The sequence below is a fragment of the Dendrobates tinctorius genome, unplaced genomic scaffold, assembly GCF_039654945.1.
Source record: "Dendrobates tinctorius isolate UK_male_01 unplaced genomic scaffold, ASM3965494v1 ptg000011l, whole genome shotgun sequence".
Taxonomy (NCBI): domain Eukaryota; kingdom Metazoa; phylum Chordata; class Amphibia; order Anura; family Dendrobatidae; genus Dendrobates; species Dendrobates tinctorius.
In genome coordinates, this window is record NW_027361679.1 from 50,734,808 (window position 1) to 50,755,195 (window position 20,388).

The 20,388-nt window shown below is 42.0% G+C and overlaps 1 protein-coding gene across 1 annotated transcript in view; it reads left to right on the forward strand.

Annotated features, from left to right (window-relative positions):
• Positions 1-20,388, forward strand: part of FRAS1 (Fraser extracellular matrix complex subunit 1) — a 692,624-nt gene that overhangs the window by 478,262 nt on the left and 193,974 nt on the right. The window contains exons 25-28 of the mRNA XM_073542109.1: positions 7,589-7,729; positions 7,823-7,963; positions 17,314-17,584; positions 19,402-19,486. Coding sequence (XP_073398210.1) covers positions 7,589-7,729; positions 7,823-7,963; positions 17,314-17,584; positions 19,402-19,486 — 638 coding nt within the window. The remainder of the gene's footprint in view (positions 1-7,588; positions 7,730-7,822; positions 7,964-17,313; positions 17,585-19,401; positions 19,487-20,388) is intronic.

The following is a 20,388-nucleotide window of genomic DNA, read 5'->3' on the forward strand; positions in this document are numbered from 1 at the left end:
TGCTTCCATACAAACTGTTCCCCTTCTAGTACTCCTCTCCCCTCCTGTGCCTTCCCACGATATCCCTCCAATTAAGGATCCTCAAGTAACTCCCTCTTAAATTCATCTGGGGTGGCCCAAGACATGTGTCTGGCTATGGGAATACGTGCATGGCTGGGATGTCTTACCTGGGCCTCCTCTGAGTGTGATTCTGCCTCCGCAGCTCGAGCTTGTCTCCGGGTGGTCACAGGATAGGTCTCAGCCAGAGGGGCCACCGAGAATGCAGACAACATGGGCCCCAAGTCATTTCCCAGCAAGACGTCTGCAGGCAAATCCTCCATCAAGCCGACCTCAACAAGGCCATCCCCGACTCCCCAGTTCAGGTGAATCCTGGCAGTGGGTAGTCGATGTATGGCTCCCCCTGCTACACGGACTGCCACTGTCCGGTCCGTCTTCTCTTGGTCCCAGACGAGATGAGGATTCACAAGGGTCAAAGTTGCTCCGGAATCTCTTAGTCCCTGCATACGTTTCCCATTAACCCACACGACCTGTCGATGCTGTTGTCGATTATCTGCCCGGGCTGGGTGCACGGGGTCTACTTCATGCAGCACTTCCTCCATCTCTTCCACCCCTTGGTTAGTCGTAGCCCCCAATACCGGGTCAGCTTCGCCTTGGTAGCAGTGTACAGCAGCCCGGCTGAAGGTAGCTGTTCCTGCCTTTGGCCACTGGGTATGCTGAGTCCGGTTGGGGCATTGTCTTTGCAGGTGGCCCAGCTGACGGCAGGTGTGGCATCGCGCCCCAGGGGGACTGTGGTAGGCCGGGTTTCTAGCTGATCCCCCTACAATCTTCGGTGGTTTGGGGCCCTCCAGGTCCATGGGCAGGCCCCTAGTGACCACCTTTGATCCGGAGAACTGCGGCCTCCTGGCATCATGATGTTCATCGGCCAGACGAGCGGCTTCCTCAAGAGTCGTTGGCCGCCTGTCCCGAAGCCATTCCTGTGTCTCGGGGTTTAGTCCATCAAAGAATCATTCTAACAGGAAGAGCTGGAGGACGTCCTCCTTAGTGGTTGCTTGGCTCCCTTGTACCCACTTGTGACCGCCGTAATTTACAGGCCCATTCAGCGTGGGTATCGGTTACGCGTGTTATAAGTCTGCGGAACTTTTGACGGTACGCCTCTGGTGCCAGCGCATACCGGGCCAAGATCACTTCTTTGATCCGCTCATAGTCCATACAGTCCTCATCAGGTACCGTGCGATAGGCGTCCGCTGCCCGGCATGTCAGCTTGCTGGCCAGAATCTGAACCCGTTCCTCCGGCTTTACTTGATGAAGGGCACACTGCCGCTCAAAGTCCTGCAGAAAGCCATCAATGTCTTCTTCTGCCTCCCCCAACTGTCGGAAGGCATTGTACTGGATCTTTTTGTGGCTTACTGTTGAAGGTACCTGGTCGAAGGCCAGAGCTCCCCCTGCTCGCTGACTCTCCTCTCTGCCATCTTCATCTTGGCCAGCTCCACTTTGGTCCGCTCTGCCATTTCCATCTTGGCTAGCTCTATCCTGGTCAGCTCGGCCATCTTTTCCTTCAGATCAGTACGCACATCAGCCATCATCTCTCATATGATCTCTACTGCAGGGTTTGGGCCATAGAACGCCAGTCTGTTCTTTACCTCCCTCTGGAATTCGGTCTCCTCCACGTTCACATTGGGGGGCGCTGCACTGTCGTGTTCCATGATGGCTGCTATCAAATCCGCTTTTGTTTTGTTGCTGGCGATCAACCCTCGGGCTTCCAACAGATCTTTTAATGTAGTCCTCTTTAACTTCTGGTAGTTATTTTCCATTCATTCCTTTCCTCCTGTAGATGGGGTATCAAATCCCGCTGTCTGTCACCAGTGTAACGGGGTCTTCCAAGCTGGGGTACCTCTTTCAGTACCACCCCGTGTTTTCGGAGGTCCGCTCTGCGTTGGCTGGAGTCTGAATGAATGACGCTGGCTGGAATTCCTCTGAGTGCATGGGCGCATATAAAAGATCACTGCTTCTCCATGTATTTCCAGTCTGACAACACTTTACTCACAGGACACAGAATATATCACACAGATACAGAGGGCTGGCCAATAGACAAGCGTCAGGCCAGACATGCATTACAAAAGCCGCAGGTGGCCGGAGTCTGCGGATGTTTACTGTGGGAATTACAAAGGTGGGGGGAGGGCAGACACTGCTGATACATTAGGGACATGCATCTCACATGGAACCTATTATATATACACTCACTGGCCACTTTATTAGGTACACCATGCTAGTAAGGGGTTGGACCCCCTTTTGCCTTCAGAACTGCCTCAATTCTTCGTGGCAGAGATTCAACAAGGTGCTGGAAGCATTCCTCAGAGATTTTGGACCATATTGACATGATGGCATCACACAGTTAGCGCAGATTTGTCGGCTGCACATCCCTGATGCGAATCTCCCGTTCCACCACATCCCAAAGATGCTCTATTGGATTGAGATCTGGTGACTGAGGAGGCCATTTGAGTACAGTAAACTCATTGTCATGTTCAAGAAACCAATCTGAGATGATTCGAGCTTTATGACATGGCGCATTATCCTGCTGAAAGTAGCCATCAGATGTTGGGTACATTGTGGTCATAAAGGGATGGACATGGTCAGCAACAATACTCAGGTAGGCTGTGGCGTTGCAACGATGCTCAATTGGTACCAAGGGGCCCAAAGAGTGCCCAGAAAAAATTCCCCACACCATGACACCACCACCACCAGCCTGAACCGTTGATACAAGGCAGGATGGATCCATGCTTTCATGTTGTTTACGCCAAATTCTGACCCTACCATCCGAATGTCGCAGCAGAAATCGAGACTCATCAGACCAGGCAACGTTTTTCCAATCTTCTACTGTCCAATTTCGATGAGCTTGTGCAAATTGTAGCCTCAGTTTCCTGTTCTTAGCTGAGAGGAGTGGTACCCAGTGTGGTCTTCTGCTGCTGTAGCCCATCTGCCTCAAAGTTCGACGCACTGTGCGTTCAGAGATGCTCTTCTGCCTACCTTGGTTGTAACGGGTGGCAATTTGAGTCACTGTTGCCTTTCTATCAGCTCGAACCAGTCTGCCCATTCTCCTCTGACCTCTGGCATCAACATGGCATTTCCGGCCACAGAACTGCCGCTCACTGGATTTTTTTTCTTTTTCGGACCATTCTCTGTAAACCCTAGAGATGGTTGTGCATGAAAATCCCAGTAGATCAGCAGTTTCTGAAATTCTCAGACCAGCCCTTCTGGCACCAACAATCATGCCACGTTCAAAGGCACTCAAATCACCTTTCTTCCCCATACTGATGCTCGGTTTGAACTGCAGGAGATTGTCTTGACCATGTCTACATGCCTAAATGCACTGAGTTGCCGCCATGTGATTGGCTGATTAGAAATTAAGTCTTAACACACAGTTGGACAGGTGTACCTAATAAAGTGGCCAGTGAGTGTACATATAACTGCACAACATATTCTGGGTGCTGAGTGGTTCTGTAACTCTAGATATCTTCCTATATATAGAGGCTTTACCATGTTATTAGCCAGAGGTTAGTTCACACTAGGCAGTTAGTATTGGGACCCGTTCAATGAGATCACCTTGACGTTGGTGAATGGGCTCACATCTTTTGCCCAAATTTTTGTGCTAAGTATCTCAGATGTTTTTCTAGATTACAAAAGCCATTATGCTATTCGTATTTCACATATTTCATATTTGATATGCCTTAATGCAATTAAGTGCAACCATTTCTTCATCTTTTCAGTTAGCCATTAAAAGGTATCAACCACTGAGGACTCTCAATTCTAAATATTTTTCTATATAAAGGTGACAATTCATTTTAAACGTATTCAAAATAAAACATAAAGTGCATAGTGCAAGATCCATCATGGGTTGCTGTGCAAAAAACTACACGGAAGTAGTGTGCAAAAGCAGCTCATTAAGGCAAAATACATAGAAAATCCATTAGCTAAAGAAGGTATAAATACAGGACTTGAGGATAATGTACAATAGCTTTGCATAGGCAATTTGGTACAACCTGAATAGTAGTAGTACTGGCCCCAACGCGTGTTTTGCATTTAGCTTCTTCCTTGGGGGATAGTGTCAAGATGTAGCCGGGTCTGGTCTTTTTATATGAGTGATCATGCAGTGGTGGTAGCGGTTGGATGCGGCGCTCCTGCTGTCTGGACTGGAAGTGCACAGGTCGGCTTCGCACATCGCAAGACCGCGTCCCCATCTGATGCATCAAGAATTCCAAAATGAAAAGCTTGGACAAAGTCACCGACCAACCTTGATATTTATTAAAAAAATGCTTACACTTGAGGAAGTTTTTCCTTATCAAATATAACAATGAACTTTTTCATATGGAAACAAACTTAAAGGGGTTGTTCCAGGAACAAAGTAAATTTTAATTGATAGATATTAAAATAAAATATTGGAATAATACAATATATTATATAAGAGCAGTAAGACACATGGCTCAATGGCCTAATTTAAGTATGTAATAACAAAGGATACAAAACCTTGAATAATACCGATAATAAAGTGTCATGAAAACATAAGTGCCCCCAAACACATACCCCCTCCGTACCCTCCACACGCACGCTATGATGACCCTAGTGTAGTCCATCTCAACCCCACCACGATAGTCTGGTGACCCCCTCACAGTATGATTCTCCAACTGTAATCCCCACACAGCTCTCCATACAGTATAATGGGCTCCTCATAGTCCCCCATACAGTATAATGGCCTCACATAGTGCTCCGTGCAGTATAATGGACCTCACATAGTGCTCCATACAGTGTAATGGTCCTAAATAGTGCTCCATACAGTGTAATGGCCCCACATAGTGCTCCATACAGTATAATAGCCCCACATAGTGCTACACATAATATAATGGGTCCCACCCTTATAGTGCTCCACAAAGTATAATGGCCTCATATAGTGCTCCATACAGTATAATGGCTTCACATAGTGCTTCATACAGTATAATGACCCCACATAGTGCTCAAAACAGTTTAATGGGCCCCTTATAGTGCTTCATATAGTATTATGGGTTCCATATAGTGTTACATACAGCATAGCAGGACCTATATAGTGCTCCATACAGTATAATAGACCTCATATAGTGCTCCACACATTATAAAGAGCCCAAAATTGTGCTCCATACAGTATCATGAGCCCCACATAGTGCTCCAAACAGTATAATGCACCCCACATATCATTTTATGATAAAATAATGTTGATGCATTATGTAAAAATATATACTATAGACGTGGATTAGAATAATTTCTGTTGATTTAATGGGTGTTAAGTTTCAGCAGTTTGCATCCGTATCATTTCATGGCCCTCTCCTTTTTGCTCGCTGTATATTTGACAACTAGAGCAACCTCTTCTATACAGCCAATGTACTTGAAATTCAATTTGCATACATATATTTACTGCACGGAGAAGTTATGGTTCTCCCTTTTTAGAAATAAACATGAAATAGTAGATTCATAGACATTTTTACCTCCTGCTGAAATAATTCAGGCTGACTGGCAATCTGTTATTTATTAACTCCTTACTGATGACCTTTTGCAGTGTACTTCTTCCTTCCCTGCTTCCTGCCTGGCCATGAGATAATCAGGTCATCACCATCCCCTATATAAATATTAATGCGTCCTACTGTCATCTAAATTCTCATTTCTTCACTTTATTATCTTCATTCATCTTAACATTCTCTGCATATGGCTGTAGCTGCTTTGTATATTTATCATTTTTTAATATGCTTTAGTTCTGCTTCGTTCTTGTCTCCTCCCCAAGTTGTTTTTCGTGTTGGTTGTGAATACATCCCTCGTGGGCTCTAATAATAATCATATGCTGTCGTCTTGTTATATGAGATCCATGTTAAAACTTGAGGTTGTTCCAGCAGTGTACAAGTCATAGATTCAGCAAGTGTCTAAAATGGCAAGAAATGTTCCAGGGCATGCTTCATTTTCTAAGCATTTAACTAAATAGTTTAAAAGACCCATTAAAGCTAGTCCTAATAAATATTGCACCCTAGTCCTAGTTCTCATATCATATTCTGCCTGTTTACTGTATCTGTTAAATGTATTCATAAGGCTCCACACATCAGACTGCCTCCTATGAGTAACATATGACTCTGAGCCTTCTGTCAGGAATTATTTGGGACTTACACCTCTAATGGCAGGTTAAGGTGCAGAGCTTTTCACTGGCTATATTCATTTTTCCAGATACTAATCTATTATTCCATTTCCTGTGAACACGTTGTGTGGTACAGGTGGACATGCTGCACAGATGTGGGTAAAAGCTTCTAAGGACTTTGTCAGCAGCAGTGTTGGGCGAACCCCTTGATGTTCGGGTACCAGGACAGTAGTCAAACCCAGATCCCATTCAGAATAATGGGGGGCCTGAACATCCATTGTTTGCCACTCTGTCATCTGCATGACAGCTCAGCAAACCAAACACTGCTTCTGATCAGCAGTAAGATTATTACCAGCGGTCCAAGAGCTGCGGTCAGATGACAGCGTGAGCCAGCAGGTGTGATGAGAGGTAAAAAGTTTACCTCCGGTCACAGGTGTCGGCTGATGGGAGTACTACTCCCATCAGTCTACGCCTGCTGCCACTGATAACAGGGAGGGTAGACAGCAGTTGATGGGAATACTCAACAGCAGGTGCCAGTGCTAAAAATAAATGTAAAAAATAGCTGCAACCCTCAGCTATCAGGTTTCTCATGGCTGATTATCAAGAATAGAGGGGTCCCCACGCCTGGGGTCTCGTATTCTCAGCCTGCTAAGGAGCCATGGAAATTGGCCCCACCGCCAGCCTAAAAATGGCAGCCCGCAGCCGCCCCAGAAAAGATGCATCTATAAGATGCGCCAATGCTGGCACTTTGCCCTGTGGCAGTGGCAAATGGGTTAATATTTGTGGGGTTGATGTTACCTTTGTATTGTCAGGTGACATCAATCTCATGGTATAGGTGGCTGGGGGGGCAATATCCATAACACCTTACCAGCCTGAGAATACCATCCCCCAGCTGTCTGCTTTAGCTTGGCTGGTTGTCAAAAAAACGGGGGGGACCCCATGCCAGTTTTTGAAATTATTTATTTAAATACATTTTTTTAAAAAACTGCTCAGAGATCCCTTTCAGAGGCACCAGTGTTTTTTGCAGATGACAGTGTGGGAAACGCCCAAGGTTCTGAGTGCCAAATTCAAAAACACTGACTTCCTGGAGAAGTCCATATTCGGGGTCCTTGCCCAAACAGTAGGTGTTCGGTATGAACTTCGAACTATACTGACAGCAGAATGGTATAGGGACAGAGACCCGCATTCAGCAATGTATTACTTACTTTACTGGATGCAGCAATTCTGATAGTATCACACTTTTCTCTGCTGCAGATCTAGCAAGACCTCAGTTGTTGTTCTGTGTATAAACTCACCCACACCACAGCAACACAGTGACAGGGAGCAGCTAATCAGTGCTGGTGGTGTATCTCTTTAATGTGATCCTCTTAATAGTCATATCATATATGTAATTTCCTTTCTTGTAGAGTGGACTTTATATAATAATGTCTTTCTATATTGCAGAGTGTGGACTACACTGTCACTTCTGTGTTGATCATAATCACTGTAGTCAGTGCAAGGCCCCATTTTATCTGTTAGATGGACACTGCGTCAAGGAGTGCGGTCAAAAGCACACGGTGTCCCACTCTAGCCGGACATGCCATTGTAAGTAGACCTAAGCCAATCGACATAATAATTCCTTAATCTTATTGATAAATACATTTTTTATATAATTATTTTAATGAATCACTTTTATAGCCTGCCATTCTGGATGTCTGGAATGTGAACATTCCCTGCATTGCAAAATATGTGACAATAAAACGTTTTTAAAGAATCATCACTGTGTGCAACATTGTGGACATGGATTCACAGGGAACACTAAAACAAGGAGATGTGAAGGTGAGCAACAAGAAAGGTATTTTATTTTTTTGTAAATGAGTGGTTTTGTCATTATCCGTTATTGGTCACCTACATCCACATTTATGTAGTACTGATTTATTGTGTGCCGCACAGCAGAATTATTTTCTATATTATTTATAATACTAATATGAAATGTTCCTCACTACATTTGCACTCCGCCAGTGGTTTTATGTGCAAAGCTCCACAACTATAAATAGTACTCATAAAAAGGTAGTATAGTCACTCACCTTAAAATCTTATAGGCAAATTTTAATGTCATTAACAATAACAAGGTCACTAATAATAAGAAAAACAAGTATTTGGTAGAGGGATGATCAACACTTTGTTTTAGGTTTACAATCAGTTGGGACAAATAATAGTTTTGCTATGGGAAAATAAGCTATTATTAAATAATTGAAAGGGAATGTATAGTCAGAAAATTACCTATTGTTTAAATCGGCTTTTTATGTTAAATGTATATCCTACAATTTTTTTTAACTTTCCATATCACTGTTTTATAAAAATAAAATAAGAAATCTTGCAATTTTTACACATTCTACTAGGTTTAATGGTAGACTCATACTTCATGTTCTGTATAGACGACCTTTCAGCAGTCTCATAATCATCATAGACCGTATTCCAATGAAAAGTATCACTTCTATATTCAGCAAATAACACAAGATTCACAATTCACACACAGCTCACTTCCCCCTCCCTTCACAATGACCTGCTTATACTTGTACTGTACAACTTAATAAAGTTAATCTGTTGTTGGTTCTGTTCATCTAAAAGTAAGAAGTAGTATGAGTCTAATAACAGGCTTAGTGGCCAATGTGAAAATTGCAGATATTTTTCTTTTTATTTAAATAGATCATGACATGAAGGCGTGAACGAGGCTTATAAAAAATGTATATAAATGCTTTTAGCAAAAAATAAACACACGGTAAGAATAAAGTTCTTTATTTGAAAAGAAGACACACAGTTTTACTTTTTTATTTAACAATAAAAAACAGTTATACTCACCTTACACCCATTCCATTGAAGGCCTCATGCCCTGTAAAAAAAAAAAAAAGAAAATAATAAACAACAATAATACTCACCTAATGCCCATTCCATTGAAGCCCTGGTCACCGGAAAAAAAAACTAAAACTAAAAAACAACCATTTCCCACACCTGTCTGATGTTCTTTCCCATGCCGTAATCCACTGGAGAATGAGCTGCTGCGAGCGTAACTTCAGTGACTGGTGGTGACGTCATCAAGGTTACCGCAGGTCACTGAGGCTGCGTTCCCAGCTGAGCCAATAAACTCACAGAGCTCAGCGCTGCACCATGAAACTTTTTCTCACGGTGTGAGTGGTGATCTCACTGAGGTCACCACAGTTTATTGGCTCGGCTGGGAAAGCAGCCTCAGTAACCTGCGATAACCTGTAAACAGCATGGGGACCCCTCTATTCTTGATAACCAACCATGCTAAAGCTGACACCTGTAGTTTGAAGCCCTCAGCTGTCAGTTTTGCCATGCTAGTTATTAAAAATACAGGGGAACCCATGTCATTTTTTTTTTCATTTTGACTTGTTTATCTTGCAGGTGCTAATGAATATTCCCATCAGCCGTCGCCTGCTTTTGCTGTTATCTTCGACAACAGGCATAGGCTGATGAGAGTAGTAGTCCCATCAGCCAACACCTGTGACCGGAGATAAGCTGCAGGCTCACATTGTCATCTTATAGAAAGAACACCGTGAGCACAACTCAAGATGGTGCTAAGGTTAGGTTCCCAAACCGCAACAAATATGAACCTAGCACTCAACTTAAAGGTATTTGTAAGGCGGTTTATTGTAGTACACGAAAAAAGACGTTTCAGTCAATGTGACCTTCTTCAGTTACGTGTGGTATATAGATTGTGTAGAGCTTATAGGCATCTATCAGAAAGGACGATGGTGCTTTAGGCATTGAGTGGACACCGCATCTGGAGGCACGGTTGCCCCTCTCCTATATACTGACAAGCTCATTACCTTACAGAGATCATTCTCCTCAATGCCTAAAGCACCATCGTCCTTTCTGATAGATGCCTATAAGCTCTACACAACCTATATACCACACGTAACTGAAGAAGGTCACATTGACCGAAACGTCTTTTTTCGTGTACTACAATAAACCGCCTTACAAATACCTTTAAGTTGAGTGCTAGGTTCATATTTGTCACATTGTCATCTTGACAGCATGGGAGCCGCAGAGCTCTGACCGGCGGTAATCCGAACCACAATGATAAGTTCAAACTCAAAAAGTGTGTGAATATAAAGAGAATGCATTAAAAAAAAGATGCCCAGCTACAAATCTTTGCGGTCATATGATACCACGTCACTGTAGCAGATACAAAGATTGTAAGCAGAATAAAAGAAAATATTTAACTGTAAAAATAAAATGTATGTATGTACTTTGTGACAAATTTTTAAAGATAAAACATTAAATATGTATGTAGCATTTTTCAGAAATAAATGTTGTCATGTTTTACACAAGTACAGGTGGGGAAAAAAAGTATTTAGTCAGCCACTTAAAAAGATGAGAGAGTCCTGTAATTGACACCATAGGTAGACCACAACTATGAGAGTCAAAATGAGAAAACAAATCCAGAAAATAACCTTGTCTGATTTAGCAAGATTTATTTTGCAAATTATGGTGGAAAATAAGTATTTGGTCACCTGAAAACATGCAAGATTTCTTGCTCTCACAGACCTGTAACTTCTTCTTTAAGAGGTTCCTCTGTCCTCCACTCATTACCTGTAGTAATGGCAGCTGTTTGAACTTGTTATCAGTATAAAAGACACTTGTCCACAACATCAAACAGTCACACTCCAAACTCCACTATGGTGAAGACCAAAGAGCTGTCGAAGGACACCAGAAACATAATTGCAGCCCTGCACCAGGCTGGGAAGACTGAATCTGCAATAGACAAGCAGCATGGTGTGATGAAATCAACTGTGGGAGCAATAATAATGGAAGACATACAACACCACGGATAATCTCCTCGATCTGGGTCTCCATGCAAGATCTCACCCCGTGGAATCAAAATGATCACAAGAACGGTGAGCAAAAATCCCAGATCCACACGGGGGGGACCTAGTGAATGACCTGCATAGAGCTGTAACAAAGGCTAGCATCAGTAACATACGTACTATGCCGCCAGAGACTCAGATCCTGCAGTGCCAGACGTGCCCCCCTGCTTAAGCCAGTGCATGTCCAGGCCCATCTGAAGTTTGCTAGAGAGTATTTGGATAATCCAGAAGAGCATTGTGAGAAGGTCATATGGCCTGATGAAACCGAAGTAGAACTGTTTGGTAGAAACAACACTCGTTATGTTTGGAGGAGACAGAATTCTGAGTTGCATCCAAAGAACACTATGCCTCCTGTGAAGCATGGGATGGCAATATCATTCTTTGGGGATGTTTCTCTGCAAAGGGACCAGAATGACTAATCTATGTACATGAAAGCATGAATGGGACCATGTATCGTGAGATTTTGAATGCAAACCTCCTTACATCAGCAAGGGCATTGAAGATGAAACTTGGATGGGTCTTTCAGCATGATAATGATCCCAAGCACACCACCAGGGCAATGAAAGAGTGGCTTTGTAAGAAGTATATGAAGGTCCTGGAGAGGCCTAGCCAGTCTCCAGATCTCTTCCCCAGAGAAAACCTTTGGAGGAATTTGAAAGTCTGTGTTGCCCAGTAACAGGCCCAAAACATCACTGCTCTAGAGGAGATCTGCATGGAGGAATGGGCCAACATACCACCAACAGTGTATGTCAACCTTGTGAAGACTTACAGAAAACATTTGACCTCTGTCATCGCCCACAAAGGATCTATAACAAAATATTGAGATGAACTTTTGTTAATGACCAAATACTTATTTTCCACCAAAATCTTGCTAAATCAGACAAGGTGATTTTCTGGATTTGTTTTCTCATTTTGACTTTCATAGTTGATGTTAATTACAGGCCTCTCTCATCTTTTTAAGTGGGAGAATTTGCACAATTGGTGGCTGACTAAATACTTTTTTCCCCCACTGTACATGCATACATTTTATTTTTCCAGTTATAAATTTTGTTTTTTACAAAAGTTTGTTGCTGCACACCTTTTTTTGAATATCTTGTCTTTATATTCCCGCACTTTTTGAGCTGTATGTTATCATTGTGGTTTGGTCCCGATGAATAGGTTTGTAAACCTTGAAATGTGTCGACAATAAACCGCATTCATGCTTCACCTTTTTGTGTGATCGTATCTTTGAACCTTGGGCAGCGCGGACTCTGAACCACCGTATTCTTCATTTATTGCAACTAATGCCCTCAAGCATCAAATGAGCATTTCGGTACCCTTCACATTCAAACGGCCAAGTTTGAACTCCACCTTCATAATTAGTTTTTTTTCCTGTTGGATACTCCTATGATCCATCATTCACTATGCTATTAATTATCCCAGCTACATCGCATTTGGAATTACCGTATATACTTGAGTATAAGCCGACCCGAGTATAAGCCGAGGCACGTAATTTTGCCACGAAAAACTGGGAAAACATATTGTCTCGAGTATGAGCCGGGTATGCATTGTCCCCTCATCTCCATCTTGGTATGCATGGTTCCTTATCCCTAAACTGGTGTGCATTGTCCTCATCACTATCCTGGTATGCATGGCCTCGTCATCCCCATCCTGGTATGCAACGCCTCCTCATCCCTATCCTAGTATGAATGGTTCCTCATCCCCATCCTGGTATGAATGGTCCACTCATCCTCATCCTGATATGCATGGCTCTTCATCCCTATCCTGGTATGCATAGCCTTTTCCCCATTCCTGGTATGCCTGGTCCCCTCATTCACATCCTGGTATGCATGGCTCCTTATCACTATCCTGGTATGTGTGGCTCCCATCAAAAAAGCATACAAAAAATAAACCTTCCTACTTACCCTTCCTGCACGCTCCCTCTCAGCGTCTTTTTCTGGTGCAAGCAGTTGCTTTATGCTTGTAAGCAGCGCATGGCTGGGACATCATTCGCTGCTTACAAGCAGAGCATAGCTGCTGGAATACTCACTGCTCTCCACACCGAGACTATGTTGCATGGAGGTCAGTGAGTACCATTGCTATTAAATAGCGCTCATAGTGTCAGTCGCAGACGCCGTGTGATCACGTGTCCCCACTACTTAAGGGAATGAATATTCACCTCTCTCCACTCCTGTTACTGTACTTAGAATCCATAAGTTGAACATTTTGGTTTTAAAGATCTGTCACCAGGTCCTATGGGAGTGGACAGAGGGGAATATTAATTTCTCTTAAGTAGCGGGGTTAGGTGGTCGCCCGGCTACTACTGGAAGTAGGCGGCTGACACTGTGCACGCTATTACAGAGAAATGAATATTCACTGCAAGCACAGTGAATATTTCTATTTAGCAGCCGGCACAGGAGTTAGCCACAGCAGCCAGCTCCTGCCTCCTGTAACCCGCTGCTCCGCCACTGCAGCTCCCTCTCCATCTTCTGGGACAATGACTCAAGTATAAGCCGAGGGGGGCGTTTCAAGCACAAAAAATTGTGCTGAAAAACTTGGCGAATACATGGTATATGTAAGCTGAACATGTAGTCAGGTGTATTGTATATTAAAATATGAGCTTTTCTTCTGAAATCATATATTTTACTTGTTTTTAATTACGGTAATATTTGTAAGTGGCAATTACTGTACTTAGAATCCATAAGATGAACATTTTGGTTTTAAAGAAGATCTGTCACCAGGTCAAAAGTACCCAGTTACTTTATTCCCGTTGCTTTTCTGATTCTTCTGCTTTTTTGTTATATTTAAATCTGCAATACCACCTTTTTATTCTGTACTAATTTTTGTAGTCGGTTTACTAGAGTTGAGCGAATATGTTCAGAATTGGTTGCTGAATCTGAATTTGACGTATTTGTGCCATTTTGGTATTCTATTCGTGACAAATTTATGTTTGACAGTCGATCCCGAACATATTCGTTCATTTCTCCTCCCATTGACTCCAATGATGTTTGGTTGTGTTCGGCGAATATTGCAAATACAATATTTGACGTCGATCATAATCGAAACTGAATTTTGAATAATTCGCTCAACTCTAGTCTTGACCAAGACTCTCAGGCTTCCCTGCGGTGTGTATTTAAAGTGCAACCCCCGCCGGGTAATGGGAAAACATGGAAATTAAATCCTTTCTGGCTGAAATTGATTGGGTCACCTGACAGAACAATTGACCAGTTACATGTTTTCGTGTCCTCTCACCCCAAACCCCGGAATGTTAATTTATTTTGGGACACCCTTAAGGCGTACTTGAGCGGCTGCCTATCTTCCACGATCTCCTACGTCAAACGGGTGACGTCGGGGGAGGATGATGAAATAGAGCAACGATTGAAAGAGCCAGAGGCCGCTTACATATCTGATCAAACTAGTGGTAATAGAGTGGAGTGGTTGACGGCCCAAAGATTATATACTCAACATATAGACTCCAAGTCTAAACGTAAATTAGTTTTTACTCGCCAATCCTACTTTGAACTAGGGAACCAGTCTAGTAAATTTGTGGCCTATTTGGTGCGGCAGCACAATACAACTAACACAATATTACAGATCCGCAGCTCAGATGGTACAGTGGTGTCCTCGACAGAAGAAATAATGGGATGTTTCCATGATTATTATAGCTCACTGTACAGTTCAAAAAATGACATTGAAAGCCAGGGGTGTCTAGACTATTTATCAGATATAACGTTTCCCACACTAAGTGCTTCTCAGCGGGCCTTTATGGACGCTGAGTTCACTCTGGAAGAGATAGAAGATGCCATGAGGGATATGGCCTCTGGGAAAGCCCCTGGGCCGGATGGGTTTCCTATTGAGCTGTACAGGAAATACCGGGAGATTTTAGCGCCACTTTTGTTGTCGGTATTCCGGGGGATTTGGGGGGGGGCATGCTGGAGTCCTTCTATGAAGCTAATATAATAGTGCTTAAGAAAGAAGGGAAGGACCCTCTGGACTGTGGATCTTATCGCCCCATATCTTTAGTAAATGTGGATTACAAAGTGCAACCCTCCTTGGTAAAGACCATAAAAATTATCACTAAAGGGCAAGACCCATATCTTTGAAACGGTTATGATGGATTTAAAGAATATAAGAAAAACACAATACTCAGGGGGAATAGCAGGAATAGAAAAAATCAATCCATTCACTTTTGACCTGGTGACAGGTCCTTTTTAATCATAAATTCTGCCATTATATTATGGTTTTATTTGCTATACATGTTTAACTTTAAGGTGATTGTAACTGTAAACAGAGGTTAGGAAATATGGTGAATTTAGTTATAAATCCTAGACACAGCAAGCCATGTCAAATGTCATTTATTAAAACTGTGCAGTGACCCCATTAATAAGGAAACTAGAGGTTAGCCAGTATAGTTTAACCTGTCCAGATAAGGTAATATAGGTTCATTCAATGTAATACTTTGTTCTTCCTGTTCATATAGAATTATTAGACAGGTCATTCTAATGAGCTGTTTTTCATTCTCATATGTAGTCCTATTGTATTGAGCCATAAGATCGGTGGTGGAAATTACACAGCATGAATATTGTGAAAAAGATAACATGGCAATATAGCACTCATACGAGGGGCGCCTGAAAACATCGGCTGCTGCAATTCACTCCTGTGGTTTCCAACTGCTTCAGCACCCACCCTATTCCCCTGATTTGGCTCCCTCGGACTATCACCTATTCCCACAGATGAAAAAGCACCTTGGTGGAAGGTGGAATTGCAGCCATTGCATCAGCAATGTGTGAACTTTGCCAACTTCTCCATTTCCATATTTCAGCTTTGCGACCCAACTTTAAAATGCTGTAACGGAAACAAAAAAAATCAAAATAAATTCAGATTGCTCATGAGACCATTCAACTAACTAAATAACATATTGCATTGCAAAACAAGACCATGCAAAAAAGATTTCATGGGTGGGCCTCGAAGTTTTCAGGCGCCCCTCGTATAATAATTATAGATGGATGCATTTGTTAAAAGTTAATGCAGAGTTATGTTAAAATGAATGGTAATCGATTATAGTTTAACTACAGTCACAATGGTCCTGTGTAGCTTTATATTATAGAGTAGCACAGAAAATACTGTACAAAGAAAAAGTACATAAAACAATGTCTTTATATCTTTCATTATAAGCCAGGTTAATTTATAACTTTGACGGACGCTGTTATAAATTCAAGCTCACATGCCTTCATGCCAAAACATGAGGGTTTCATAGCGAGTAAAACAAATGTTAAGCTGTGTCCTAGGAGCATGCCTCATAGATCAAATCATCATTTCTACTGTGGCTTAAGCTGGAGTCACACATAGCGACTCACCAGCGATCCCGACAACGATATCAACGTGTCAGGATCGCTGGTGAGTCGCTATGTGATCGCTGGTGAGCTGTCACACAGACAGCTTCACCAGCGATCAGCACAGCGACGCCGAGCGCAGCGATGCGTGCTGGCCAGCGGGAGACCAGCGACAAAAGAAATGTCCAGCGGTTTCCTACAGCGATCAGCGATACCGGCAGGGGGGCCGGTCGCTGATCGCTGTCACACACAGCGATATCGCTGGTGAGATCCAAGGCTAAATGTAGGATACGTTGATCGCATGCAGCCTCATGCGATCAGAGGAGGAACTGACCGGAGGGGGCGCGGCCGGGGGGCTTAGCGCTGCGCCCAAGAACGCTAGTGTGAAACTAGCCTAACACGCCATACAGATTAATTATAATCTACAAAGGGGCATAAAGTATAGCCATAGCGTACTCCAGTCATTTATATAGCACCATTAATTCCACAGTGCTTTACAGACATTATCATCACTGTCCTCGATGGGGCTAACAGTCTAAATTCCCTATCAGTAGGTCTTTGGAATGTGGGAGGAAACCGGAGAACCCGGATTCAAAAACCCACGCAAACACGGCGAAAACGTACAAACTCCTTACAGATGTTGTCCTTGGTGGAATTTGAACCCAGGACCGCAGCGCTGCAAGGCTGCAGTGCTAACCACTGAGCCACCATGCTGCCCTGATGAATTATCTCGTATTATTTTTTCAAAAAATTATACAGCCATTTTTTGATGCAGATTTTTTAACCATAGCCAAAAGTGGATTTAGCCAAACCGGGAAAAATAAAAAATAAAGTAAAGGCTTGTTCATGGTTTGACTACAGGAAAAGCCAACTTATTAAAATGTTATAATTGTTGTATGATACTTTTGTTTTAGGGAGTGTCATGCATTTACTACTACTTTGCATAACATTGTAGTTATACTTACATTGTTCTTTTCATTTTCAGCTAATGCACATCCCCCAGTTCTCCTGGTGAATGGCTCTTTCACTGTGGGCATTGGCACCGTAAGACCATTGGACCTTTCTTTTATGAATGTTCAAGATTCAGATACCGAAGAAATTAGTCTTATGTTTCATGTTGTGACCGCTCCGGTTAACGGTCGGCTTGTGAAAATAGCCAACGGCAAGGAAGTTCATCTGCATAAAGATACACACTTCAACTGGAAGGATCTAATGGAGCAAAGGGTGAGATTCAAGCACAGCAAGGAGAAATCAAGGTAATTAGCGTCTCATCAAGTATTACCCTGTCAATTCTGAAAACTCCTGATTATTCTTTGTTTGCTAGAAAAGTGTGAACCAGTTTATGATGTATGAATCACTAGAAGAAAAGAGCACAGACCATTAAAGCATGTGTCCTTTTAAACAAAACTTGTAGAAAATCATGGTGTTACTGCTCCCATCCCTCTCAGCCAGATGCACTTTGTTAATGGAATAAACAACAGGAAAACTTTACATTTTACTCTTTTTCCTGTAATTTGTATAGCACTCAAATTGGCATATTATATGTACGGTATGTGTATATGTGTACGTATATATGTATTTATGCACATATATATATATATATATATTTATATATATACGTGTGTGTATCTATATATGTGTGTGTGTGTGTGTGTGTATATATATATATATATATATATATGTGTGTATCCTATTATCTTCATCAAGAAAATAGCCAAACAAATCAGACATCCATGATTTGATCACAAAATACAGTTTAAACATTAATTTTCATAAACCTGCAGTAAGTAAAAATTACCTGCAGGTGGCACCACAGTACCCCAAAGCACACTACCAGCACATTTGTAAACATGCACTGCTTTTTCGCTGATTACTTCGCCCCACACACACACACGATACACTATTTCAAAGGTAAACTTGCTCCCTTCAGCAAGAAAAGAGCCAAACAAACCACACATCCATGATTTTATCACTAAATACAGTTTAAACATTCATTTTCATAAACGTGCAGAAAGACACAATGACCTGCAGGTGGCACCTCATCCGGAAAACGTTTTTTGGCTTCTACTTCTCAAAACAATTTATTGTATTACCAATCTACATATATAAATACCTGTCTGTGTTCATCAGCTCATTAAATACATTTACATTTGACCAGCTTGCTTTTTCTGAAATTGCCTGCGCCCTCAATGACCAATGTGCGAAAATGTCGCACGGGCTAAGCTAGTATATATATATACTCATATGCCAAATGTTTGTTAAAACTGCATGTACACAAAAACCTGATTTAAACATTAGGGAATTTTGTGATGATTGCTTCCTTTAAGTTCTCTAAGTTCAGCCAAGCAGAGTCACGCTGGAGTGCTTATTAGAAATTGCACTGTTCCTGACTGCTGCCTACGAGGGGGCATTTTGCTAAGTTGTAGAAAACTTCATTCATTAGCCTTTTGGTTTCCGGTAGGTGACTTCAACGAGACTCCAGTGAGATGTTGATTTTCTTTGGCAGGATTCAGATTGCACATGACTAATCATGTTATTGCATTTACTGTCAAATTTGCATTTACTCTGAAGCTTTTTACTTTTGCCATAATGTTACTCGAAAGTCACCAATAGTCTTAAGTAAGCATTTACAGTGCCCCGGTTTTTTGAAGCGTATAAAATGTATCTGCTGAAATTTAAATAAAAATGTTCTGTTCCTAAATAAGTTACTATACATTACGTTGTTTGTAGACTCGCCTGATCATTTTATATATGGCTTCTGATTAAATGTCCCCCTGCTGATCGTAGCATAATGGCTAAATAGGAAACAATCATCTGTTAGTATGAAAAATAAGCATTATTTTGAAATTATTGCATATCTTTTCCTAAAAATGTGCGTTTTTGAAGGAACACCCAATTTTTACCAAGAATAGATGATCTTTTACTCTACGCAATCATATTTCCACTTGATGAACAGAATACATATGATGATTTTTTCACGCACATAGTTGCATTATGAAGAGGTCCCTGTCACATACTTGCACTTTTGCTAATGTTTTAATGTGATTTACTTATACTTCTTATTGTCGTGCAGGAAAGGCTTCTTTTCACTAAAAGTCAGTGATGGGCATCTTTACTCCCAGCCACAGACAATCAACATACAAGCAGTGTCAACAAAGGTAATTATCATTTTATCAAAAGGAAGAAGAGATGGAGCAGTGTACAATAAAGTTACAGCCACATATACAAAAGTAGAATATTTGTTAATGACACATGATTAGATTGCAGACACGATAAAAACACTTCTTAAAAACAATTACAGCTTTGATACGTGAAACTCGAGATAAAGTTAGTTCACACAGCTATTAAATCTATCTTATATATATGATTGTTTTTTAGATGGTTTTAATCATTTCTGTTCGCTAATCATCTGTCATTAATGAAGACTATTTTCTTGTATATTTGGATGTCCTTGGTACACTCTCCTTTAGAATACAGCTCTGGCAAAAATTAAGAGACCACTGCAAAATGTTCAGTTTGTCTGACTTTTCTCTTTATAGGTATATTTTTGAGTAAAATGTAAATCGCTCTTTTATTCTATAAACTACTGACAACATGTCTTCGAATTTCCAAGCACCAAATTTTGTATTTATTTTCAGAAAAAGAGAAATGGTCAAAATAACAAAAAAATGCCTCCAATAATGCTAAGAAGCATAATGGCTTCAGCAGTCACGTGGTACCGCTCATTAAACTCATGAATATGTGCATATTCATGAGTGTAATGAGCGGTATCACGTGACCGCTGAAGGCAGGAAGGGAGACCGTGGAGAAGCGGGGCTGCAGAGACCGCGCCAGGAGGGGGGTAAGTATAGTGATATTCACCTGTCCCCGGGTCCATTGCTGCTCATCGCTGTCTTTCTGCGTCCTGTGTTAGTGACGTTTAGGCAGCAGGGGGCGCGGTGACGTGGTTAGTGCTGCTGCGCCCTCTGCTGGCTGAACAGTCACTGACACAGGAAGCAGCAGACAGCGGTGAGCAGCAATGGACTCTGGACAGGTGAATATCTCAGGTGCCGAGTCATGA